Source organism: Populus trichocarpa, chromosome 5, assembly GCF_000002775.5.
Source record: "Populus trichocarpa isolate Nisqually-1 chromosome 5, P.trichocarpa_v4.1, whole genome shotgun sequence".
NCBI classification, from domain to species: Eukaryota; Viridiplantae; Streptophyta; class Magnoliopsida; order Malpighiales; family Salicaceae; genus Populus; species Populus trichocarpa.
This window is the reverse complement of record NC_037289.2, coordinates 24,195,990-24,222,556: the sequence shown is the minus strand read 5'-3', so window position 1 is coordinate 24,222,556 and position 26,567 is coordinate 24,195,990. Positions and strand designations below refer to the sequence as shown.

The 26,567-nt window shown below is 35.7% G+C and overlaps 2 protein-coding genes and 1 long non-coding RNA gene across 7 annotated transcripts; all 3 read left to right on the top strand.

Annotated features, from left to right (window-relative positions):
* The first annotated feature begins 682 nt into the window (after window positions 1–682).
* On the top strand, window positions 683–9,830 carry LOC7494671 (ubiquitin-like domain-containing protein CIP73). 5 transcript variants are annotated; one of them, XM_024601246.2, is made up of 18 exons: window positions 683–1,047; window positions 2,484–2,625; window positions 3,000–3,117; window positions 3,578–3,676; window positions 3,780–3,898; window positions 4,053–4,136; window positions 4,763–4,936; window positions 5,017–5,101; window positions 5,162–5,316; window positions 5,965–6,129; window positions 6,210–6,281; window positions 6,718–6,838; window positions 6,917–7,228; window positions 7,319–7,443; window positions 7,521–7,721; window positions 8,369–8,992; window positions 9,179–9,334; window positions 9,502–9,830. In XM_024601246.2, exons 2-18 carry the CDS (start codon window positions 2,497–2,499, stop codon window positions 9,571–9,573), a joined length of 2,811 nt encoding a protein of 936 aa, XP_024457014.2. In that variant the 5' UTR covers window positions 683–1,047; window positions 2,484–2,496; the 3' UTR covers window positions 9,574–9,830. The 5 variants fall into 5 exon arrangements, with proteins under 5 accessions (XP_024457014.2, XP_024457017.2, XP_024457015.2 ...); XM_024601249.2 differs by having other exon boundaries at window positions 2,473–2,625; window positions 7,536–7,721; XM_024601247.2 differs by having other exon boundaries at window positions 2,473–2,625.
* Window positions 9,831–12,333: 2,503 nt separating this feature from the next.
* On the top strand, window positions 12,334–15,722 carry LOC112327588 (uncharacterized). Its single transcript, XR_008059241.1, has 3 exons — window positions 12,334–12,669; window positions 15,276–15,345; window positions 15,424–15,722. It is a non-coding gene; the product is annotated as an uncharacterized LOC112327588 (long non-coding RNA).
* Window positions 15,723–16,863: 1,141 nt separating this feature from the next.
* Window positions 16,864–22,342, top strand: LOC7494670 (L-ascorbate oxidase homolog). Its single transcript, XM_002307729.4, has 8 exons — window positions 16,864–17,359; window positions 17,463–17,572; window positions 18,639–18,909; window positions 20,298–20,400; window positions 20,515–20,863; window positions 21,081–21,446; window positions 21,581–21,659; window positions 21,782–22,342. Exons 1-8 carry the CDS (start codon window positions 17,204–17,206, stop codon window positions 21,992–21,994), a joined length of 1,647 nt encoding a protein of 548 aa, XP_002307765.1. The 5' UTR covers window positions 16,864–17,203; the 3' UTR covers window positions 21,995–22,342.
* Window positions 22,343–26,567: the final 4,225 nt, after the last annotated feature.

Here is a 26,567-nt window from a genome sequence, read left to right as displayed (position 1 = left end):
ATAGTGTAGATGATTTTTATTCTTTTGTTCTAAAACAAAGATATCTACTAACAATTTATTCTATTCAGACATTCATAACTAATAATTACTAGATTTGTTTTTCAAATTAATTACGAAAACATAAGAAACAGGTAATATTTGGTTATGAGTTTAACCACACACACCATGCTAGTTTTAATAATGAACAAAAACTACATTAAAAACAACAATGTTTAGTTAAAGTTAACCACAAAGCATCTTGCTATTTTTTTTTAAGAACATGGAAAGGTAATATTTCTCTTTTAAAACTTTTTTAAATGATTATAAATAAATAAATACTCATGCTTAAATTTATCTTATACTAACAAGTTTGTAGTATAATTAATTATAACACCTTAAAATTATATTTAGTTAGTTCCAGAATATAAAAAATAAATAGAGAACAAATAAAATTACATTTAATTGAAAAAAAAATCATTCTTTAAAATAATTAAAAAATCATTTTTATACTTTCAAAACAATTATATAAAAACATGTCTCTTCTGTACGGTAAATTCTATTCAAGAGACTATTATTTTAATCAGCTATACGCGTGTTCTAATCGATGGGGCTACACCGCCAATTCTTGTTGGTCTTGGACCGGTATGCAAGCCTATAAAGCAACCACTGGGCAAGGTTTCCAAGCTCATTATACCAAGCCTCCAGAACACTTAAGGCCCATGAGAAAGATCGCGCTAAACTTCCTACCTATAAACCAAAACCGGCCATGGCAGCCTTTTCCACCAACCGCCACCTATCCAAACGATGTCGTGGCATGACTCCTCCTGACCCCTGCTGTGTCTACCTCACCATTGCCATATTTGGTCTCAATTTTTATGAGGTTGCCTTGTAAATCTAGATTCTTCTGGAACGTCCATTAACCCGGCCACTCGTGTCCCGCTGTACGCCTGTGGCCCTAGAACCAACTCCCTTAACCTCGAAGTTATCCTCCGATCATATCCAATTTCAAATTAGACACCCTGACTATCACTCTCTCCGATTCTACCTTTCTTGCAAATTCAAGCAAAGGTCTGCCGCGAGAATTCCTTTTTTCCCAGATTGGTTGTCTTTATTTCTGCTAAGAAACCCTAAGAAACATTCTTTTTTTGCTTACGGTTTGCTTTTAATGTATCAGAATTTATTATGCTATAGCATTTCTGCTTTGAAAGTTGACAAGGACATGAGGATTTTTTTTTAATTTTTGAAAAAATATTTTAGGGTTGTTAATTAGTTGTGCAATCATGATTTAGATGGCTTAGGGTTTTTGCAAAATTTAATTTTACATGCCTGTTATTTTGAACCCTGGAGTTGGTTATTCAGATGTTGCATCTGATTATCTTTGATTTTCCAGTTGTTAGAATTGTTTAATACGGTGTGTTTGTATCAAAATGGACTTTATTTTGGTTGTTTTGAGTTTAAAGCTGGCATAGATCGCTATTAATTGTTGAAAGGGGGTTGATTTTAGTTGCGAGTCGATGGCGCGTGGAGTTTTGATGTGTTTCGGTTAGTTTGAAAGTGTTTTCTATTTGATTGTATTTAATGGCTAAATGAAGATTGATAAAGTTGGGATTTTGATGTTGACATTCATCATTAGTTGTTAGGTGACTCCTGATTTGGATATGCCTATAAAGATATGCTTAGAAGGATGTTAGAAATCATGTTCTTTTTAAATTGAATGCTGGAAATAACAAAATTGTTTACAGCATTTCCATTTAAAGGAAAAGGTGGATGATAATAGGATCGTTTTTGTTTTGTTGCGATTTTTAAGACATAAAGGAGAGATGCGTAGTAGGAAAGTACATAATTGGATGTCAGATTATTCAGTAGTTGGAGTATCTTTGTTATGTCGTTTACGATGTCGTGACATCAGCAAGCTTTGGAAGGAGAGATGTGTGGTAATTATTATAAGTTTTTGATGGTTGCCTATAAATGGAATGAATGTGTGTCCGGTTAGGTAGCCTTCATGGGCTAGAAATAGACTCATCCCACAGTTAGGAATTTAAAAAGGGTTTTCGGCTTTCATTGAGTTCAGATGTACAAGATATTAGTATGAATTTGGAAGAGAAGAATCAACGATGACTATGCTTATTTAAATGAATAAATACTTGCAGAAAAAAGGATGTTAGATGACTAATTGATCATTGTTATGTTGTTAGACGAGAGCATTCCGTTTGGCCTTCATAGTTGATCAAATCTTTTTGTAGATATACTTTTCCTTAGTTCAATTTCTTTTTATTTTGGCTTCCATTCTTACATGAACTTATTACATGCACATGGTAGGTTGATTACGTTGCTCTTTTAGTAGCTATGTTTCCTAATAACTGCGCCTCTTCCAAGTGCTTTGAGACATTGATTGTAATCATATCAGGAAAGATTGAATCACCCCTTTTTTTGGTGCATTGAAATTTAATTACCTGGATGGCGTATCTTATTTGTAAGATTTTCACATTTTAGAGTTTTGGTAGCTGCTGAGGTACTATGGCAAATGAGTACTCTAATGAAGGCTCCAGTACAAGCCATGTTTCTGGGGAAGGTTCGGATGCAACTGTAGAGATCAATATCAAGACCTTAAATTCTCAGAAATACAGTTTTCAGGTCAACAAAAATGTAAGTATTGCGTGCCCTTGACAATTTCTTTTTTGAGCTGTACTGTTTATGCTTTTGTATTCATATTTAGTTGTTGAGGTGAAGTTTTTTGGACAACAGAAAATATCTCCAGATTTTTTTGTGATGGAAGCTTTAATTTTAACTTGTGCTGTGCACCTGTTGTGGAAAAACTTTTCAGGTTTTTGGATCGGAGAGATCATGTCTTTGGGTTAATAAAAGTAATTCAACGTAGTTCCATGCATTTCATTGGTTATCAAGAGAGCTTTTAAAGGACGTGTGCTGTCTGAAATTGCATAGATGTTTTTATCTGGACTGTCTACTATAGTTTTAATTTTGAATATTTTGAATATAGCTTTAATTTTGAATATTTTCAGATGCCAGTTTCCGTATTCAAGGAGAAAATAGCGAATGAAATTGGTGTTCCGGTGAGTCAGCAACGGCTGATTTTCAGGGGAAGGGTCTTGAAGGATGAACACCTCCTTTCTGAATATCGTATCCTATCATATAAGCATTAAAAATGCCGAGCCTGCTACTCTTCCTTTTAGGCCCTCTTTTTGCTGGGGAATTTCATCACTTGCACTTTATCTGAGTTATTGTGCTCTATAGATCTTTTGTTTGGTTTGCTGGAAGAGAGATTCATATATTGTTGGATGTCATTAACCCTGGAACTTTTTTCATGTGCATTTAATCCGATTTATGAGGAGCAAGTCACCTTTCTGGTAATTATCAGATACAATCTTCTTATGGAGTCAGATATTATGATATCCCACACTCAGTATCATCTTAAATCACTTGGTCATTATCGGATACATTATTTTATGGAGTCAGATTTTATGATATCCCACACTCAGTTATCATCTCAGATCACTCTATGCGCAAGGACTTCAAGGATTTTTTCTTTGTTAATACTGGCTATGTTACTATTTTCACTAAATCCCTTGACTGTTCCCAGAAGTGGAAAATGGCCATACGCTGCACTTGGTTGCAAGGCAGCCTGCACAACCACAACATTCAGCTGATACAAGCTCTGGGGATACAACCAGGAATAATGGTAATCGGGGTATTGATATTTAATTATTTTGCTTGCGAAGTAATCTGGATTTGAAGATGTTATTTAAATTGATAGTTTTCTCTTGTAATTTTTCAAATGACAGGAAATAATGCAAGCGCTGGTGCCCCCCGAAACCGCATTGGGCCCATATCTCACAGTGTAGTTCTTGGGACATTTAATGTTGGGGACCAAGGGGGAGGCATTGTTCCAGACCTCAATCAGGTGTGTTTCTTTATTCTTTTTTCTTTTATAGGTCTGCTGGTTTAATCTGTGTATCTTTATTTGATGTTCAGTCAGGGTTAGTGGTAGCGTAAGAATGTGGAGACCATATTTGCATTAGTATTAGCAGAAACTCTTATTGTTGCTTGACATGCAGGCTATTGGGGCTGTTCTGAACTCGTTTGGAATTGGTGGCCAGGCAGCAACCAACAGCATAGGTGGCATGCTATTATCAAATATGGTAAGGACTGCTTGTTATTATGTATAATATCATTCATCATCAGACCTCTTTGATCTGTATAAATTATGTAGTTAACAGCTTAAACTCCAATGGCATTGTATTTCATCATTCCTTTTTTGCATTGTCAACAATTAATTTGGTACTAAGCAGGATGATACCAGGAGGCTTGAGTTCTAACCCTACTTTTGTCACTGTACCAATCCCACAAAAAAGAAAATGTTCAAGCCATTACAACTGTGAATTTTCACTCTTTGTGCATGCTGGAGCTAATTCTGCTTTGCCATTCATATATCAATTCCATAATTATGATTCCTGATCATGCCATAAACAGCATTAATTTTTCAAGTAGAATCTCCAATCCTTTTTATCTTTCTGCTCAGTTGAAAGGCTCCTATTAGGAGTATCGATTCGGATACCCTTTAATTGTATTGAAATTTTGGTTTATACTTTATACATTGATTTTTAGCATCTGTCTTTCATATCAGTATCTGATTCTCGAATTATCCTAAAATGCTAACAATTATGAGAGCAGTTGCATATTGTTGTTAGTGTGAGAATTTAGAGTGCATGTAAGACATCGGAGAGGAATTTGAGACATTTAACTGATTCTCATGTTCTGTTAACAGCCAAATGTTACTGGTCAAGCTTCTCAGGGAAGTGAAACCGGTGCATCACGTGGCAATATTGGTGGTCAAAGCCCCGCAGGAAATCAAACACAGTTTGGCCATCCATTTCAATCAGCACCTCAAGTTGTGCAAGTTCCTCTGACTGCTGCTATAACTGTTCCTTCACTTCATTCGGTAGTAACATCTCCTTCTGTTATGTATTTCTGAGATGTGTGTGGTTATAGTGTGTTGTAATCCTGTCCTTTTTGTTTCAGCCAATTCCTGATTCCTTGAACACACTTTTAGAGTTCATTACGCGCATGGAGCGGGTGCTGGCACAAAATGGTGATGATTGCAAAAGTATATAATCATTGTATTTTCATTTTAAAATTCCGAAAATAACTTATTTGCTTTATCTAGGTAATCTGCCAAATACATCAGCAGCCAGCATCGGAGATCCACCAAGGGTAGAATTACCTTCTAATGCACGGGGCTTGCCAACACCTGAAGCTTTGAGTATTGTCCTGCGTCATGCAGAACAGCTTCTTAGTGGTCCCACAACAGCTGCATTATCTGTAAGCACTTTGTGCTGATTCCCCCTATCTGATATCACTGTTTGAGTTCTTAAATCTTTGGTTATTCATGTCAGAAGTTGAACCAGCTTTGTAATTTGAATTTAATGTGAGCATTTCAATAGTTGGACTTTATTTGTATCTTGTTGAACCTGTTATCTTGCATACTTGCGATTCATTTTACTTTGGTGTGATAGTCCTATAATGTTGGATTCTCTGTGAACTTCACTGCCATAAATTGTTTTGTGAAACATACAGTCTACGTAAGCATTTAAATTTAAGGCATTGTTATGGGTATCTTAATAACACTTTATACAAGGATAATAATTATTCCTAATTCTCAACAAGGCATAGCCATTATGAATTCATCTTTAGTAACATCAGGGAGAATGCTTTAACATGTTTGGGGTTCGAGAATCACCAACATTGCTACGCAATTGAAGGTGATACTTGGTCATTCAGAGAATTCATTTTAAATTTCATTTGATGAGGGGGTCATTTGTTATTTTTAGGGCTTGATGGGTAAATTGATGATAAGATTTTGGAGATAAATCAATGTACTATTTGTTAATGCTAGAGATAAGTTTATGTGGAATTGATAGGTTTGTGATCTGATTATGCATTATTTATAATGTGCTGCAACATTTGTAGCGTATTGCAGGACGTCTGGAACAAGTGGTTTCCTCTACTGATCCTGCGATAAGGGGCCAAATTCAGTCAGAATCAATGCAAGTTGGCCTTGCAATGCAACATCTAGGTTCTCTTCTTCTAGAACTTGGTCGCACAATCTTGACATTGAATATGGGACAATCACCTGTATGTTCTGATCCTTAGTCAGTTCAGTGGTTCAGATAATGATAAAGTACTGTGCATAATCGTTTTGTTGCAATTTGCAGGCACAATCTTCTGTAAATGCTGGGCCTGCTGTTTATATTTCCCCATCAGGGCCTAATCCCATAATGGTCCAGGTTTGTGAACGATTATTGAAATTATTAGTTTGTTTACTTTGGCATTAACTTATCTCACTAATCATTGGTGACTGCTGTGGCAGCAAAAATATATAGGGCCTTATTCACTCACTGTTGAAATCTGTTAGTAGGGGTGTCAATATCGTAAAGGAATTTTGAGTGTCAGATTATATACTGATGCTGCGATGCATGCCTTTATCTCATGTATCACTGATTGGTAATTGGTATTCATGTGTTTTCATGGTTCTCTAGATCATATGAATCTGTTATGCTGTAATTGCAAAGGCTCTTTCAGTTACCTGCTAGGCTTTCCTTACATACAGCCTGTCTGTCCTATTATCTTTAAATGGCTTTACTGCTGTGTAGCTTAATTTCTTACAATGAATTTTTGTATACCAGCCTGGTGCAGTGTTTCCTAATCCTAAATTCTTTGCAGCCCTTTCCTCTTCAAACCAATTCCCTTTTTGGTGGTTCGGTTCCACCATCAAATCCCGTTGCATTTGGCCCTGTTGGTATTGGAAATGCTCCAAGGCATGTAAACATTCATATACATGCTGGTAAGCAAACCAAGCTTTACTTGATTTATACTGTTGCTTACTTGCTTTCGAGTTCTATTTGACACCCTTCATTACCAGGGACCTCGTTGGCATCAGTTATTCCGGCCATAGGTAACAGGACAAGTAGTACAGGGGTGCAGGGCGAACATGGTAATACTGCCAGTTCAGGTGTTTCAGGCCCAGAGCAGGTGCTACCAGTGAGAAATGTTGTTGTAGCAACAGTCCCGTTACGCTCTGCTGGTGTTACAGTTGCTGCACAACCTGGTCTTGGGCTTTCTCTGTCACAGCCACCTTCTGATTCCATGTCATTAAGCTCTATAGTGAATGAAATAAACTCGCAACTGAGACAACTTTCTGGCAATATGCAGGAGGGAAACCAGCCTGCGTCAGGTAGCCAACTGTTGCAAGGTCAAATGGTAAAAAATCAAAGATATATTGTTCTTTTTACTTACCAAAATCACAAAATATTGCTATATGCAGGCTCCATTGGATCTGATGCTGGTAACAATCCAACTAACTCAGAGATGAATAGCACTGTGTTCAATGGAGTTGGGGAATCCAGTGTGTCCTTACCTGGGGTTATGTCAGAACACCATGGTCAGAAGGTATGCTTTCTGCATTATTCAAGGATCCTCTTTGTTACTCCTTTCTGGCCTGTACTACATTGTTGAGGGAATACCAGACACATGCTGAACAGGTCCAGGTACGTGACAATGATCCTTTTAGCTCAAAAGACATACCATCTTCTTCAGAGGACAGATCGTCTTCTCTGAAGTCTGATGATACTTCTCAAGATGTTTCCAGTTCCAGCAGTAAGCATGATGTTCCTGACAGCACTAAAGCTGTTCCGCTTGGTTTGGGTTTGGGGAGTTTGGACCACAAGGTATGGTGATTGCTTTTTGTTTTTATTCGAGTTATTTGTGATGAATTTAATCAAACACGCCAACCTGTTAACAGATGAAGGAATAAGCAAAGCTATTAAACCCAATCCAAGACCCAGTCACTGGTTGAGCAGGGTAACTTTGGTCAATAAAAAACATCGGTTCAATATATTTTTTTTAAAAAAAGTTAAAGCAACTGTTTTTTGAAAAAAAAGTCAAATCGGTTTTGACCGGGCCGTATGTTAATTTGCTGGGTCATACGGGGTCAACTCCCCACCCAGTTTAGTTACAAACCTAACCCGGGCTTTGGGTTGGGTCAGCATGTCACTGGGTTGACCCCCTGGGCTGGGTTTAATGACACTGGGAATAAGGCTGTGGTGTTGGAGGTTGAGGTTTGAAATGCTTGCTGTAATGGATGCTACGAGATGCAACATTTTTGTTTGTTGCTATCATTTTATAAACAGTGTGTTATGCTGTAATAGGTGTGAGCTTGTCATGATTTGACATTAAAATTAGTGCTTACTACATTCTGCCACTCTTGACATTGTGGATTGATGGTCGCATCTGTCATGCATGCCTTACTTATCCACATGGTAAGTTTTTATTTTTTGAGAAAAAAAAAGCTGATCTCTTTTGTTGATGTGACCAGAGACGAACCAAGCAGCCAAAATCTCTTGTCAGGAGTGTTGATAGTGAAACAACCAATACCCATCCCAATCAGAACCCAGACACTGGGATCATTGGCCAACAGCTTTTACAATCTCTTGCATTTCACAGCTCTGGCACAAATAGAAATATCATGCCCTCAGATCCAGTAGCCCCCTCTGCTGGGCAGGTCATGGAGGGTAGACCACCAATAAATTTAAGTTCTGATGGCCAGTTGGACACCGCTAGTGTTGTGTCTCAGGTTTTACATAGTCCTGTTATAAACAACTTGTTGACAGGGGTTTCAGAACAAACTGGTGTTGGTTCTCCGAATGTCTTGAGGAATATGTTGCAACAGCTTACTCAGAATCCCCAAATAATGAACACTGTCAGTCAGATTGCTCAGCAGGTTGACAGCCAAGATCTTGGAAATATGTTCTCAGGTTTAGGAAGTGGCCAAGGTGGCGGAATTGATCTGTCAGGGATGGTCCGACAGATGATGCCCGTTGTTTCCCAGGTTCTTGTCCGTGGATCACCCACTCCCCAGCTGTTTCCTACCCCAGAACCTGAACCCCAGATGCAATCCAATGAGAGGGAATCAAATGGAGCTGAAAATCCTAACATTCAGGTTTGCATAACCCAACAAAAGAAATAAAGGAATGTGAATTAGCATGAAATCCTATAACAGAAACAAAAGAGTGCTCTGTTCTCTCTCCTCTCTCTCTCTCTCTAATTTAATTTAATCAAGGTATCTCTTTCAAAGAATGGGAAAACTGGCCCTGTTTTGACTGATTTTATCTTCTGTGCATTATAGATCAACCTTCATGAAGTGGCTCAGAGGATTGAACAGTTTGATGCACCTCAAGATGTTTTCCAAGCCATTGTCGGAAATGCAGCAAGGTTGAATGGCAATGGAAGCAATGCTGAAGATATTCTGCATGAGTTGAACAACAATGAGGATTTAGCCAGTGTAAGTTTTATGTTTCTCTATCTTTCTTGCTGTTGTACTTTCAATATTTTTCGGCTTGTACATACTGATGATAGCAACAAAGCACCTGTACACTTCTGTTACTGCATTTGAATTTTCTTTGTTATCATATTATGCATGAACTCAAGGCAATATATTTACTTGTACAGGATTATGTAGAGATGCTGCAGCGTGATATTCACCGACGACTTCAGGATGACTCTGGGGAGGAAAAGTGCTAATTATTGTTTTAAGTTAAAATGGTTTCTGAAAATTCTCATAGGGTTACAGATCCGGACAGATTTCCAGAAATCATCGCCTCCGTTTGGTTTGGTTTGCTTTCAAATTGTCTTTCGAGCCTGTAGAATGTTGTGCAGATCAGGCTTTGGGGCTCGATGTGCCCCAAATTGTAGGTGGTTGGCAGATAGACTTTTTGGGTTAATTGTGTATTAATCGCTGCTTTAAATATTATAATTACATAACATTGAGTTCTGAACAATTTCAAGAATTGGTTCTGACAAAATGCAGCCTTGCATTTTTGTGATGCAGTTTCGGCTCGAATTGGTAGTTAACATTCTATGCTGAAGTGCTGTTCTGTTGACAGGGATTCAATAATCCTCGTCATGTTTTATTAGTCATGGATTTGAATCATTTGATAATTCCCCGGTTCTAATTATCAATCTGTACGACCATTCTACTAATCTATATCTCTATTCCCGAGTGCCATGTCTCGGTTGGGTGCGGGTGGTTATGGGCCGGTCTTGGGTTTTGTTCAGGTCATGTATGGGTTTGGACTGGGTAGTCTTTGCTCGGTTTGGGGCATGGCTTGGATTCCATTCTGTATTATATTTGCAATATTTATAAATTATTGCATACGATGTGCAATTACTCGAGTACAATGCATAATGCAGAGTCTCTGACACAATCTGAGGCTTGCATCGTAGGTTACATAAGTCCATGATTACATATGAAATTAATGTTATAATAATTATAATAAAAATAATGTATTGAAAGCATAATTTAATCATTTGCATTTCATTTTAATTAGTTAAAATGCTATCCTAATGGATCGAGGAATCATGATAATTATCAAAATGGGCTCTCATTTAGGTAAAATATCATGGGCTGGGTTTTGGTTACCGTGGATCAATAATTAATTAATGCTTGAGCAGGTAATATAATTTCTAGCCTTAATAAAAGATTATTCCAATTAATTTCTTCCTGTCTGTCTCCTGGTGTAGCTAGCAGTCGCGGTCATCCTCCGGTTGCTCTCATAGCTTCCTCAAGTTCAGCAGCCAATGCCTCTCAAAACCCTAAGAGGTCGTTAGGGTTAGTAGCAAACGCGATGAAACGCAAAGACATCTTCAAAGCTCTTTGCAATGACTGGAATTTTCCTTTTGAGCATAGAAAGACATTATTAAGAATTACTTTATAAGCGTAGGTTTTCTAACGTGTAAGACTTCATTGTTTGTTTTCTAACGTGTAAGACTTCATTGTTTGTTTTCTAACGTGTAAGACTTCATTGTTTATTTTCTTATATATTATTATAAATGAACTATGCAAAATTTTATGTTTTTTCAATTTGATTTTCAATTTTTCCAACGATTTAGTTATAATTGAAGATCAATTTTAATTTTTTATAAAAAGATAAGATTGAAAGAAGAGGGACCAATATGAAAAAGGCACCAAACATGAGTGATATGACACAAGTCTTGCAAAAACACACACTTTGGTCCTTAAACTTTAAAAAATACAAAAATTATATGATTTCAGTACCTCAATATTTTTTCAATTAAATTTTGGTACAAAAGTTAATTCTGGTTATTTTTTAGTCCTGGTTGAGAGAAGAGAGAGAGAGAGAGAGGTCACTAAATTGTAGTGGTAGAGAGAGAAAAGTGTTGTTGACACCAATTTAAACTACCAAAACATACGATATATGGATCAAATGGTTCCATTTGATGAGGAAAGTTCATACCAAGTGTTTTTTTACCTTTAAAGTTTGTGAAAAAACATGTATGAGTTTTAAGTTGATTTTTGGATTTGAATTGATTTTGGTTTTTAAAACAGTTTTTTAAGGCTATAGATAAATTTATCATTGTTCATATGATGTTTTACAGGTGTTTTGAGTAAAAAACATATGGAAAAACAGTTTTTAAAATAAAAACAATTAACATCTCGATTTTCCAGCCACCACAATTCTCGAAATCTGGACAAATAAGACGATACGTTGTATGTCTCAATAGGAAATGCATTGTTTGATTTTTTTTATAAACAAATTGGGACAAACCTCCCCAGTTGAAAACAAAAAAAATGAATAGGCCTAATGGGCTAGCCTGACTTGTGAGGCCCAACAACGCTTGATTTTTGTTTTTTTAATTAATGATTCTTTTATGGTTTTTTTCTCTATTTTTTAAAAATTTATATTTAAATTAGTACCCATTCCCTCATTTATTTTGTTTGGAAAGTCTATTTTAGATGATAATTAATTTTTTTAGTTATGCATTTACATTTGAAATTTTTTTTCCGATTCATCTATATATATATTTTTTTATCTTTTGTATGGATGGATTTTATTTTAAAAAAAATACTTTTAGATAATATTTATAATATATGCAGTCTTGTATGATGTTTTTTTTCTCATTTTATTTTATTCAATCAATTTATTTGTGTTTTTATTTTTATTATCGTTTGTTTAAATAAAAAATATTATTTTAATAAATAAACTTAGTAAACACAACCGGATAAATATCTCGTCTTTTAATATTAAATATTTTGATCTAGATCTATTTTTCAATTCTTCAAGTTTTATTTTTAGATATTGTTAATAATTTTTTATTTATTTATTTATTCACACATATAGTTGTTGATTTATTTAATTATATATATGTATAAAATTTTTAATTTAAATTTATATTTTTTAAACTATAAAAATACATTAAAAAAAATTTCATATATAATGTTTTTATAAAAATTAAAAATATTTATCTCGCAGTGAAAGACGAGCAAGATAACTAAGTCAATAGTATGACTACTGAAACCAAGGACCACCTTTTCTCTCGATGAAGAATCAAGATTCATTGAATTCGTAGGTAGTGACTGGTCCATGTCATTCCCTTGTATTTATAGAAAACATGTTGCACTCGTCTCTATTATTTTCAATTTCTTATTCTGAAATTAAACACAACTTCTGAGTAGACTAGTCTCCGAAAGAAGAGCACCAAAATATAAACGATCGCATGAAGAATATAAAGCGCAGCCTGCTTCACGGTGCCTCTCTTGATTGCATTGGTCTCTTTGCTTTTCGCCTTCGCCTTCTCTTTGGCGATGATGAATGAGAGGTAATTTGTGGTCGATTTTGCTCGTGGGCTACTCTATTCTGACTATTTTAGGGTTTACTCATTTGATATTGAATGAATAATTGTAATAGAACCTAAGTGTTCAATCTTTAGTGAATTTCTCTTTGATAATTCGTGGTTTAGGGCTTTAGGTTTCTCTATTCTTGGTGGGCGAGGATTAAGTCATTAAGTGCATGGTTGTAACTGAGGTTGAATTATTTTTTTAAATTTGATTTTTTTATTGGTTTTGAAACGTTTTAATGTAATGATATTAAAAATAAATTTTAAAAAATAAAAAATATTATTATGATGTATTTTAAAGTAAAAAATATTTGAAAAACCTCTATCACCTCATTCACATTCCCAAGTATCTACTAGCTCCCAAACACCTACTAAATATTTTGGCTATATGACTTCTGTTCGTGATTAATTGTTTTGTTAGATTTTTTTTTATTTGAGATACCATTAATTCTTCAAAAAGCTTGGTGCATTTTGTGCAAATAACTAGTTACGGTGAGAGTCATTAATCATAGAAGGAAATGACTGGTGGTTGTTGGAGTACAGCCTTTTTGACCAGTGAAGCTTGGATTCCAATGTGCTGCATTGGTTTTTAAACTTGATTTTGTGAATTCACGGAACAGCTTTTGAGTTGTTTAGATATTGGGTTTTAGGTCTTGCCGACTTATAGCCTTTTTGACTGGTGAAGCTTGGGATTCCAATGTGCTGCATTGGTTTTTAAACCTGGTTTTGTGAATTTACAGAACAGCTTTTGAGTTGTTTAGATATTGGGTTTTAGGTCTTGCTGACTTGAGTTGTTAGCATTGCGATTTATTCTATGAAGTCGAGAAGGTGCCATTTTGTGTTGTTTAATGAAGCCTGTAGGATAGTAGCATATGCCTCACTGTTTTGTTGTCAGTGTAAATGATTTTCAGATTACTAGGATTTTGTTTTGAGGAAAATGCAAGTGGGGATACAATTGGTGGGCTTGGCTTCAAAATTGACCAGTCACAGGGTCCTATTGTATTGGTGACATCTCACTCTCAATCTTCGGGAAAATCGGTTAACCTTCTGAGGCTTTATAACATTTTCTGTGAACCTCTAGTTTATATTTTGCTGCTCATGTTTGTCAAACAATTGAGAATCTGCTAACTGTGGAAGAGGTTTCTTGCGAGCATTTAGTTGAATAGAAGTTTTTCCATTAATTAGTATGCATTTCTTTGATCTTTATTAATATTTTGCTGCTCATGTTGTTTAAACAATCAAGAGTTTGCTATTTATGTTGCTGCCACTAAGTTGAATTGCAAACTGATGTACACATATGCAGTGCTGCAGCTCGTAAAATGATCATTCACTGTATTAAATTTTTGTAGGAGAGAGTTTTACCGTGTTAGGTAACTAAAATTTTCACACTATATATCTTAGGTAAAGCATTCATATGAGGAGGAAATGGTAAGAAAGAGTTTGCTAACTGGAATGGAACATGAGCAGTTTTATACATTCTAATGGATAGAGCAGTTTGACAACAGTTCATTTAATTGAAGGTCAAGTCTACCCGGTGGAGCATATTTAAAATCCATCATTCTCATATTGGTTATCTGTTATGATAAATTTCTGAATATTTCTTGGCTTAGTGTTTTGATTATTGGCACAGCTTTGAATTGTTTTTTTCCGAGTTTCTGTGGGAACGAGAGAGTTGATCATCTTTTGCGCAGACATTGGTGATGATGTGATAGAGCGAGTGGTCATGATCGTCACTTTCACTTTCTTGTCTTTCATGGTTTCTGTATAAAATGCCCTCTAATTCTGGTTGATGATCTACCAACCATATGAGTTATTTAATATTAGCCAAACAAACCCATCATTGAATTTAGGAACCAAATTAATGGTGAGATAGTGTTTGCATTGAGGGCATGTGCCACAAAGATGCAATTATTCCTTTATAGGCAGATAGCGCATTGTTTGGTACTGCTAGCCTTGCTCACTTTTTTATATGATTGTGCCTGACCAACGCATTTATTGAGATCTCACTTGTTAAAAGTCTTACATTTTGCTAGCATTTACTATCTATATGTTAATTTGTAATTATTGTACAGCTAGCCTCAGATACTGAAATCAAATCTGTTATTAGCTGAAATCAAATCTGTTATTAGCTGAAATCTCTAACCAACTGCCTAGAGCCTAGAAAAACTTTCCAAGTAAGATTAGCAAGCACCCGGGCAGTGGGCAAGCTAGTCGTGTCGCTTAGGGTTAAAAGATAACGATAAGGTTTCACCTTGAAAAAGAGGGGGTTGATATGTCGGGTCCATTTAATCATAACCGAAAGAGTGAAGCCAATGGTTGTTGTGGGCACCAGTAGATAACCTTGCTTCGTCTCAAATCTTGCTTTGATAAAGATGCAGTGTCGTGATCACACACACACACACACACACACACACACACTCGAAAGTCATTGAGAGAGTCAATGTAGAAAGATTCAATTCCTCGATCGTGAAAACTTAGAGAACGTTCTAGAATTCTTAACACAGAAAGGCAGTTTGTGTAAAGATGTTATTTGGCTCACAATTGTGAAATTTGCTATCACATAATCACATTTTAGATTGATCCCGCAGGCATTCATGAAAGGGATTTGCATGCTTGTAGCTGCAAATATCACGCCTGGGATAGGGGGAAGATCCCAAGGTCAGTGACGTTTACAGGTTTGCAAATACACTTCTGTTTATAGATTCGGGGCCGGAGTTAATCGCGCTCTTGTTTTAGGAAAGCTAACAGACGCGGCAATTCTAGGACCCATCTTCTAGCTGGAAAGAGTGGAGAAAAGGGGCCTGATCTAATAAGACAAACACGGTGTTTGATTGGATTGTTTGACTAGATTTACAAATATGTCACAAAATTCAGCAGGGTAACCTTCTGGACCTCCTCCATGCATGTGCTTCATCTCATCATATCTAACTATTTGTCAGAAGTCACGGCCATTCTTGCATATTTTTATTACACTCGATGTCTGAAAATGGTGCTGTTTATCTTTTAATCTTGTAATTAAATCCAGGTTGCATTCTCATTGCTTTTTATTTGTTGCCAAAGAACCCAGGCATGTAGGTCCACGCACCTGATTAGTCGGTAATCATACTAGTTAATTACCACTGACTACATTACAGAAGATCATGGGCCAATCTGGATGGCTGTAAATACTTTTTGTAAGGGGGGTCAACTCTCCAAATGCCTGAAGCTAATCGGTACAGCAAACGTGGTTCATATTCTATCCGAGACGGGCACTATGCACAAAAAGTACCCTTCTGTGTCACGAGAGGCATTTTCACCCCAGTACAAACTACCTAATTTATTCCTTCTTCGCTGCTGCTTATCATCTGCTACAAAAAGTACCATTCCCTGTGTCACGGGAGGCATTTTCACCCCAGTACAAAGTTACAAACAACCTAATTTATGCTTCTCTGCTTGTCATCTGTTTTATAACCAGTACCAATATTTCTTAAACACAAAGGTGCCTGAGCCATTACCGCCAATTTAATTTGTTGGACTGGTGTAGTGTTGACGAACCAGACTAGCTCGTGGCGTTCAAAAATCCGTCTAAGGCACCATAAATACAACGCAACAAACACGACGTGTTTGATAGAAGGATGGATGCCAAGTGGAAACACAAGCATTGTTTTAAAACTCGATTTAGTATGGAGTTATGTCTTGAATTATTGAAAGGGTTAATCTAATTAATTCAAAGTTTTTATTTTAAAAAAAATCAGAATGATGAAGCCTAGGTAAAAAAAAAAAAAAATTATTTAGTTAATAGTTAGGTTTTTACCGAGTTGATAAAGTTGAATAATTTTAGTTTTAAACAGGTTAGAATTGATTTTAAAAAAAAAAACAATTTTTTTCAATCTAGAGTGTTTATGTTTATGTTTGAGTGAGTAAATGAAAGGGTCTTTTCTTGTTTTTAGTTTTACTAGTCAAGGTATTCTCAAGGCGCAAATCCATACAAAACCGTCCATTTACATCCATTTTCATTTGTTCAAGAGTCTTTTTCTCAAATATCAAGGTGGAGAAGCAAAATCCATTCATGACCGGAGCCAAAATGCTAAAGCTCGAGGATGTAACAAGACTAAGAGGGCCCAAAGAGTGAAACCCCACACATGAAACCCACCACCACCACCGCAGCACCACCCTCCAAAACCCATGCGGGAGACAAACCACATTCATAAACACTGTTCCTTCAAATACTATTAGCATATGTTAATAAGCTGACCCCATCACCGACACTGACTTTCTTTTTCTTTTTTAACAAATTGCGTCCCGCCCTCTTATTTTATTGCTTTTCTTGACTGTACATGCCACACCACATGCTCTGTACCGCACTTAAATATCGCGCCATCCCTCATCATTTAGAACCTCCTTCCAAGAAACTAACCTCCCTTGCTCCTCTTTTAAAGTCCCACTCTCTTCATCACCCTCCTTTCTATACGCAGCAGCACTACTAAAACAAGAGGCAAACCAAAGAGTCTTAATAACTTTGTCATTTGGCTCCAAAATGCCGCTCAACTTAGCGTGCAAACCTGCAGTACTCTGCACGTTTTTGTGTCTCACAGTGTCTATTCTTTCAGTTGTGAAAGCTGAAGATCCTTACAGGTTCTTTGACTGGAATGTTACTTATGGTTTCATCTACCCTCTTGGTGTTCGTCAACAGGTTTGTCCAAAATTCCAAAACTCATTGATTTTACTGCCCTTTCTTTTTTATCTCTACCATTTAAGTTTTAGCTGATGCTGATTTGGTTCTTTATTGTTAAAAGGGTATTCTTATCAATGGACAATTCCCAGGCCCTGATATTCACTCTGTTACCAATGACAACCTCATTATCAATGTCTATAACAGCTTAGACGAACCTTTCCTCCTCTCCTGGTAAGATCTCTAGTGAACTTTCCCTTTCTGGAAATAATATTTGCACTTATTTTTGGCTTCCTGCTTTGAAAAAACAAATCTACCCTAATCCTTCCCTCGTTTGTCACAATTCTATACATGGCCACGTCTGTAATCCTAGGACCGACCCCATTATCAATCTCTTAAATATTCATTTAACTAAGAGAAGACCGTCAGCTTTCACATTGCCATTTCACTGTTTTCTGTACATCCTTTTGGTCTCGTGTGAATGCTGATGAAAGCATCTGTTATATAGTTGATGGAACTTTCTGCGCTATTAGCGCTGTAATTTGTGCCAAAAGTAATCATAATCTAAGTTTGAAACTATAATGCTAAACTCTCTCCATTAGTAAAAGATCCAAAAATTGTTTATTGTTATCACATGTATGTCATTATCAGAGAATTAAGGCTGTGCGATTACCAATAGCCACTGTATCTATTTGTTAACCTACCAGATTTGATCACTATCTGTGTGGTCAATTTTAGTTAGCTGTTATCCACCAGGGAAGTTAGAGGATTGAATAGAGTCCACTGAGTATGCCATGCCATGTGGACCTTTGCCATTGCAAAAACAATTGCGGTGGATTAAATGGTATTCATCTAAAATAATATTATTTTAAGATTTTTTTAAATAATATTATTTTGAATTTATAAAACTTTAAACAGGATCATTAGCTACTTGCGACTAAGGCAAGTATATAATTTGAAACCTCATCTAGGCCAAGTAATAAGTCAGTAGATTAACCTTCCCGTAATCCTTAGCATTTCTAAGATGTACTATATTGATTTCCTAGAATCAATGCTGGTGGGTTTGGAATTTGATCAACTTATTAATTATATTTTAGACATTTTAGAGAACCGGCACATATTGCGTTACAGCGCCTGCTTCATAATGTAGACAGCCAACACATTTATCAGCATGCACCGAGAAATGCATGTGCTCAATCATGTAATGGTGGGCTCATTTATTGACTTGACATTTATCCGAATCATATCTTTTGTAATGGTAAATTTACTTGATGTATTTGTTTTGTGTCTGTAAAAACAGGAATGGAATTCAACAGAGGAGAAATTCATACGAGGATGGTGTTTTTGGAACTACATGCCCAATTCCTCCAGGAAAGAACTTTACATACATCCTCCAAGTCAAGGATCAAATAGGAAGTTTCTACTACTTCCCATCCCTTGGATTCCACAAGGCTGCCGGTGGATTTGGAGGAATTAGAATCCTTAGTCGACCACGAATTCCTGTGCCTTTCGATGATCCTGCCGGCGATTACACCATTCTTATTGGAGATTGGTACATGTCCAATCACACGGTAAACATTAACCCCAACAATCTGTTAATCTTGTTTTAATGATGTTCATTTTACAAATAATTTTTCGCATAAATCCCATGTTGAGATCTTTGAAGGAGGGTTTCAGAAAAATTAATATCAATATTGTCATTAGCTTTCTTAAAATTGGGAGAGGGTAGAGGTTTTTGGAAGTTTGTTCATCAGTTGGCTTTGAGTTTGTGTCGGCAACGGTAGGGCATGCTTATGCCATATTCTATATTTGTCATGTTACCTGTTGTCTTTAGACAGCCTGCCTCTGGACCTTTATTCTCAGCAGAAATTATCAAAAAAGTGCAAGGTTCAGGAACACGTTTGCTATCTGTCAAAAAAAGAAAAAGAAAAGTAAAGAACACGTTTGCTTGATGAGAGCCACTAGAGCTGTAGATCATACCATAGTTATAGATAGTACCCGATCCGGAAATCAACCCGGTTAAGATTTTGGATCGAGTGAGTTTATTTATATAAGCTTAAAGTTAAAAAAAAACCACATCAATTCAACTCATGTTTTTTTCTTAATTTTTTTTTCTAGATTCAGGTTAGGTTTTGAGTCAACTATCATACTACACTTAGATATTTCATCGTAGGGATTATATATTTAGGAAGTGTTTGTTTTTATATTGTAATGTATTTTTAAATATTTTTTAAATTATTTTTTATTATAAAATATATCAAATTTATTTTTTAAAGATGTTTTTTAAATATTTTTAATGTATTAATATTAAAAATATAAAAATATATTATTTTTTATATATTTTTAATTAAAAAAATCTTTTCAAAAAACATTCTAGATATCAACACAAAACACAAACTTAGATTGATTGCTTCATTGGTAAGGGTGCCTGCTGAGAACAGTGTTACTTTTGTCACAAATGTCTTCAGCTGGGCCTAATCTGTGCGTGTTGTCTCAGCAAACCGTACATGCTCAATAAAGCCAATGTGAATCCCAGCTGTCTATTTAGTTACTTTTCTAGAAAGTCCAACGAGACACGGGCCATAAGTTTTGTCTAGTCATGCATGTGCTTCCACATTAGTTGCTTCTAACATGGGCTGGCACATGCTTGTTGGAAATCCAGAAAACTCATTAATTTCATGGTTTGAAATTCTAGTTATAAGATCCGGTATAAAAGGCCAACTAGCTCGAGTCATGTTAATGAAAAAAACATTGAATTTTTTAATCAAAATAAAACAGTTTTATTTTGATGTTTTGTTTAAAAGCTAAAATAATATCATTTTAAATGTTTATTTTTTTAAAAAAAAAATCCAGTTAACTGGATCCTATCCGATCTATAACTAAAGTCTTTTTTTTTACCTCTTGAATAATAAATATGCTGTATTAGAGTAATAACGGGTGTACATTTGTGTGTGTATAGAAATTGAAGGCTATATTGGACAGTGGCAGGAAGCTCCCATTCCCTAATGGAATCCTCATCAATGGTCGTGGACGCAATGGCTATTCACTCACTGTTGAACAAGGTAGCCCTTTGGACTGCCAATCTCCTGAAGCCAAAATTTATGGCATACACAAAAATCAAAGGCAGTAATATATTTACCAATCATGCATGACATATTCTTGACTATCTGTTACAGGAAAAACTTACAGGCTGAGAATATCAAATGTTGGGTTGCAAAATTCCCTCAACTTCAGGATTCAAAACCACAAGATGAAGTTGGTAGAGGTGGAGGGAACACACACTCTCCAAACTACCTACTCCTCTCTCGATGTTCATGTTGGCCAGTCTTATTCTGTTCTATTTACAGCCGACCAACCTGGCCAAGACTATTATATTGTGGTTACCTCTCGGTTCACTGCTCCAGTCGTCCTCAACACCACTGGTATTCTACACTATAGCAACTCTGCTGGCCCAGTCTCTGGTCCATTCCCCGGTGGACCAACCACACAAATTGACTGGTCACTCAACCAGGCCCGCTCTATCAGGTATATTCTAATCCCTTCCAACTAGCAACATGCTCTTTGAGCCAAGTTTAAGGCATTTGGGTCCATAGCTAAAACTTTTAGTTCTTGCTGCATTATTCCCTTGGCTGGACAACAATAGGCAATGCTGTCCCTTTAAGGATGCATGAATGTATGGCACAAAGTCACATTGGTATGTTTTTGCTGTCTACATCACTCTGATTACACGTGCTCATTTCAGGACTAATCTTACTGCAAGTGGACCAAGGCCAAATCCACAAGGTTCATACCACTATGGAATGATCAACACTACCAGAACTATCATAGTGGCAAATTCAGCTGGTCAAGTCAATGGCAAGCAGAGATATGGAGTCAATAGCGTGTCCTTTATTGCACCAGACACTCCCATGAAGCTCGCAGACTACTTCAAAATTCAGGGAGTTTTCAAGGAGAATAGCATATCTGACAGACCTTATGGTGGAGGATTGTACCTGGACACGTCAGTTCTGACTCTTCCTTATAGAGCATTTGTGGAAATTGTATTCCAAAACAATGAGGACATTGTGCAGAGCTGGCACCTTGATGGTTACAGTTTCTTTGTTGTTGGGTAAGCACGTAGTTTACATTTATTTTCCTTTGTCTCTATATGATCATATCTTCAGGTTGTAATGATTAGAGCACGTCAGAAAATCTTGTGAGCTTGGTTCATTGAGACATTTCTTCCAAACTTTTGTGATGCAGTATGGATGGAGGACAGTGGACAACAGCTAGCAGGAATCAGTACAATCTTCGCGATGGAGTTTCTCGATGCACTATTCAGGTACGACGAGAAATCTCATTGTTTTCCTAATCATACTGTTCTGCTGCTTCTATAGCCAGAAATATTGATTTAAACAGAAAGTAAGGTTAAGGATTTGATATTTACTTGTATTATGAGTGCAGGTATATCCCAAGGCCTGGACTGCTATATATATTCCGCTCGACAACGTGGGGATGTGGAACTTGAGGACAGAATTCTGGGCACGTCAATACCTCGGTCAACAATTTTACTTGCGAGTTTATACAGATTCAACTTCACTCAGAGACGAATACCCCATTCCAAAGAATGCACTTCTTTGTGGTAGGGCAAGTGGTCGACACACAAGACCTCTGTAAGCTAGCTCTTCACTGAAGGAGCCACCAATTAGGCCGGTGAGTATGTCTAGTTTCGGAGGACGAAGAGTAGATTCTTGCATCTCATCTTCGCTGTTGAGTTGCTTTACTTAGGCTACGAGTATCAAATGAAAAGCTTGTATGGTTATAATTCCAATTGATCTCAGCTCGAGGTCGCATTCTTTTTCCCCTAATGATTGTATTCTCTTCTATATTGGTTAAGTTCTCATACATTATTTATATTTTTATATCAAGCCAGCTAATTCTCAAAGTTGGCTAGGGTAATTAGTGTGTGTTTGTTTCATGCATTGGATCAGTTTACTCTTAATACTATATTAATCTCTTCTCTAATTCCTTTATGTTTGTGGTGAAGGACTAGGGAGATCCCAAAAGCAGAAATCATATTTACTTTGAATTAAGGTAATAATTAAAATAATTGATAATGATTTTCATTTGACAGCATTGTAAAAGACATGCAAACCCAAATTCCTACCCTCCAAAGCAGAAATAAATCGAATATAATAAGGGTTGCAGGGAAGCGCCTTAGGCCGTCCATATTCAATACAAGCCTTAATTAAGACCATATGTGAGAGTGTGGAACTCGTATTTTTACTTTTGATTTATTATTAATGTTCTATTTGACCCATTTTAGTCTTGAAAATTGTCTCCAACCCCCAAAATCGTTATATCTATACAGAGTTCATCCAAGTCGAGTCCAGGCTGAATTTTTTTGAACCAATTAGGATATTAACGAGGTAAAATTTGAATATAAAGGATTTTTTTATTCAAAACAACATTGTTTTATTAAAAATAATAATTGAAATAACATTATTTTAAAAATAACATGTCATTCTAATAATTCGAATTTTTAGTTGGATCTGATACCAGACCACTATGATTTTATCCCTTTGCGAGCTAGAATACCGTTAATGGAGCCACCATTTTATTAGGCAGGGAAGTTTCTCTAGTTTCCAAGGATATGTAAAGAGAGGAGAGTTTTGCATCGCACTCTGTTCTGGGTACTTTACTTTACTTGCAGTGTATATGATAATGTAACGTATATGATGTTTTTTTTAAATATATTTTATTTGAAAATATATTAAAATATTTTTTATATTTTATTTATTTTTAATATAAATACATCAAAATTATAAAAAATATTTTAAAAAATAAATTTAATACTTTTTAAAATAAAATACACTTTTAAAACACTTCTAAAAACAAAAGTTATCCCAATAAAAAATAAAATGAGATGGAGGGGCAAGTTATCCCAATAAAAAATAAAATGAGTGCGGCTAGAACTCCGCTCAAGGTCACGTTCTTTTATACTGATGATTGCATTTTCTTCTATATTTGTTAAGGTTCTGATACGTTATATATATTGTTTTTTTTTATTATTATTTCCAGTCACAGAAGGGACATGAGCCCCAAAAAACAACAAACCACACCACCCAACTAATTACAAATTCTAAAAATTCATCTATTTGACAAAAGTCTGTGCTTAATTTATTTTTTTTTATTAACATGGATGTCCGGGTTAGTTTGGGCGTATCTCGACTAATTTCATGGGCTATGAAGTTAACGACCATGAAAGTCTCCAGTTACCTTAAAAGAACTCAAACTTATAACCATTGAAGAACAAACTCAAGGTCGGACCAGTTAAGCTAACCCAAGACCTATCCTTAATATTTCCTTATAGTGATTGGTGGTGACCCATATCTACTCCAATGTTAGCCAATTCATCAACATAAGAATTGGTTCCTTGTAGGTATGGGTGATAGGAAATATGTTTGATCAAACTAGCATAATAACATTTAATTATAACAAAAACTAAAAGAGCTTAGTCATGTGCGGTGGATTGTGAGAGTTTTTATTATGGATTGGAGTAGTATTTATCAGGGAGGAGTTAGTTGGTTTTCACAATAAGTTGTGAGCGGTTTCCTTTTTGTTATTTTTTCGTGATGTGAGTGTTTTTACTATGGATTGGAGTATTGTTTACTGGGAAGGAGTTAGTTGGTTCTCACAATAACTTGTGAGCGATTTTCTTTTTGTCATTTTTTCATGATGTGCGTAGCGTGCTATGAGTTGCTAGGTTGTTTGTTGTCAATGGGTGTTTCGTGAGCTGTTATTCTCCTGATTTGTTCAGTGTGGAGGGGTTGATAGTTAGATGCAGGCTTTACCTGCAATGTGCCCGATTATGTGGTTATTCTTGGGAGAGTGCTGGTCTGGTGCAGTTGGATGGGATTTTGGTTGATTTTGCATGAGATAACAATGGTTTCTTTATTGTTTCTTTTTGTTCTGAGCAGGTTTAAGTACTCTATGACTATGTTGAGCTGTTTATTTTAATTATTTCTTTTGGATTTTGCTGGATTCAAAGGATTGCAGATGAATTTTAGGTCTGAGGTTAATTAGGGCAGTCATGCTTTAAAAAAAAAAAAAAAACACGCTAGGTTGCTAGGCCCAAGTAACATGGGTCTGGCAAGCTTGCAAGACCCAACCTATGTGGGTCTGACACTGGTAAGGTTGCCAGATCCAAGGAACTTGGGTATTGGAGGGTGCCACACCCAAGTAATTTGGATGTGGTAGTGCCGTTAGACCTAAGAAACTTGGGTCTTGCAGGTGTTGCCACAGGGTCTGGTAGAGGTTGATTATTATTGTTGTTGTTGTTGTTAATATTATTTGTATAATTATTAATAAATTTGAAAAAAAATATTATTGTTATTGAAGAAAAACCATAAATTTGATTTGAATGGTAAAATTAAAAACTATAAGAACCTGGGTCGACATATTTAATATTATAAATATTATTATTTTCATTATTATTAATATAATTATTAATAAATTTGAAAAAAAATATATTATTACTATTGAAAAAAACTATAGATTTCATTTGAAAGGTAAAATTAAAAATTATTATAACAAAAACTAAACAAGCTAGTCATGTACTGTAGATTGTGATTGGTTTCACTGTGGATTAGAGTAGTGTTTATCAGGGAGAAGTTAGTTGGTTCTCGCGATAAGTTATGAGCAGTTTGCTTTTTGTTATTTTTTCATGGTGTGCGTGGCGTGCTATAAGTTGTTGAGTTGTTTGTTGTCAGTCGGTGTTTGGTGGGCTGTCATTCTCCTGATTTGTTCAGTATAGAGGGGCTAGTAGTTAGATACAGGCCTTACCTGCAATGTACCCGGTTGCGTGGTTGTTCTTGAGAGAGTGCTGGTCTAGTGCAGTTGGATGAGATTTTGATTGATTTTGCATGAGATGACATTGCAGTCAAACCGAAACCAAACCCATTAGAAATTACAAAACAAACCCAATAAACAATATAGTTTTTTTGTTTTTAATATAAAATAATCAAACCCAAACCCAAACTCAAATCAGTCGATTGAATTTCGGTTTTTGTTCTAAAATAATATAATCAAATCGAAATCGGTCAGTTTGAACCGGTTTTAATTTTTTTTTAATTCAATTTAGTTATTTTTTAGATAAAAAAAAAAACCAGAAATAATCACCCTACCTTGCACAACCCCAAATTCTTTAGGTTTTACAGGATGCCAAATCTAAAAAACTGAGATATGTAGTAATGAGGTTAGATTCAAACATGACAGGAATAATCACATCTAAAATTCTTGGATATGGCATGAGTGCCCGCCTGTACCTGACAGGCTACCAAATCTACCTTAAATATTAAAACATTCATAAATTTAATTTTCAACTGTCATGCAGCAACCCGCAAGGCTATCTATCAATCTCTCTCTAGAATCCATTATGAGATAGTACGCAGATTGCAAATCTAACTCTAGCTGCTGCAGAAACTTGTGTCCATCAAGCCATACCATCTCAAGCCAAGCTGAATTTTACTGCCCATAGTTCAGCTATAATGGCGTTCCCCAGCCAACACAATCAGCAAACCCAGACACAAACAAAGACAAATGACAAAACAAAAACCTTATTATTATTACTATAAGAAACCGCCTTGTTTGTGTTAAACCATTATTGTTGTTGTTCAACGAATTGATCCTTTAAAAATCAATAACTTATTAAATTTTAATATTTTTATGTTTAGTGAAAAAACAGGGGGAACCTAATTTATGGATAGATAAAATGACCCATAGATTAACTCTATGACTTTTTTTTATTATTATTATTATTAATATAAATATCTGACTAGTTTGTGCTCACATCGACTAATTACACGAATTCTAAAGTTAACGACTATGTAAGTGTTTAATGACCCTAAGATTTGTAAGAGCTGATCTAGTGATTTCTAAAAAATAAAATTAAAACTTGATTAATTAAATTATACCCCTTAAAGTTAATTGATTTTACGACTCTCGTACTTAGATGGTTGAGAAGGGACTAAAATCAGTCTTGAAAACTATACGTTAAACATTGATAGACCCACAAAGAATAGAAATATATACATGGGAAGAAGAATGTATCGCTTTCATCTCGATGTTTAGACAGTTCTTCAATCTCTTAGGCACTTCAGTAGTTCACAGTAGATATACATTGACATCCTTACCTAACACTCCCATAAAAGACCAATGTTGTAATATAAAATATGCATGGGCTTGGAGT

What these genes read in the sequence shown, in the direction of transcription:
- LOC7494670 (XM_002307729.4), top strand. Translation starts at nt 17,204, where the DNA reads ATGCCGCTCAACTTAGCGTGCAAACCTGCAGTACTCTGCACGTTTTTG. An exon ending in GGTACATGTCCAATCACACG is followed by an intron (nt 18,910 to 20,297) that starts GTAAACATTAAC and finishes GTGTGTGTATAG; the next exon opens with AAATTGAAGGCTATATTGGA. An exon ending in AACCAGGCCCGCTCTATCAG is followed by an intron (nt 20,864 to 21,080) that starts GTATATTCTAAT and finishes TGCTCATTTCAG; the next exon opens with GACTAATCTTACTGCAAGTG.
- LOC7494671 (XM_024601246.2), top strand. Translation starts at nt 2,497, where the DNA reads ATGGCAAATGAGTACTCTAATGAAGGCTCCAGTACAAGCCATGTTTCT. An exon ending in GCATGCTATTATCAAATATG is followed by an intron (nt 4,137 to 4,762) that starts GTAAGGACTGCT and finishes TTCTGTTAACAG; the next exon opens with CCAAATGTTACTGGTCAAGC. An exon ending in TGGGGAGTTTGGACCACAAG is followed by an intron (nt 7,722 to 8,368) that starts GTATGGTGATTG and finishes TGATGTGACCAG; the next exon opens with AGACGAACCAAGCAGCCAAA.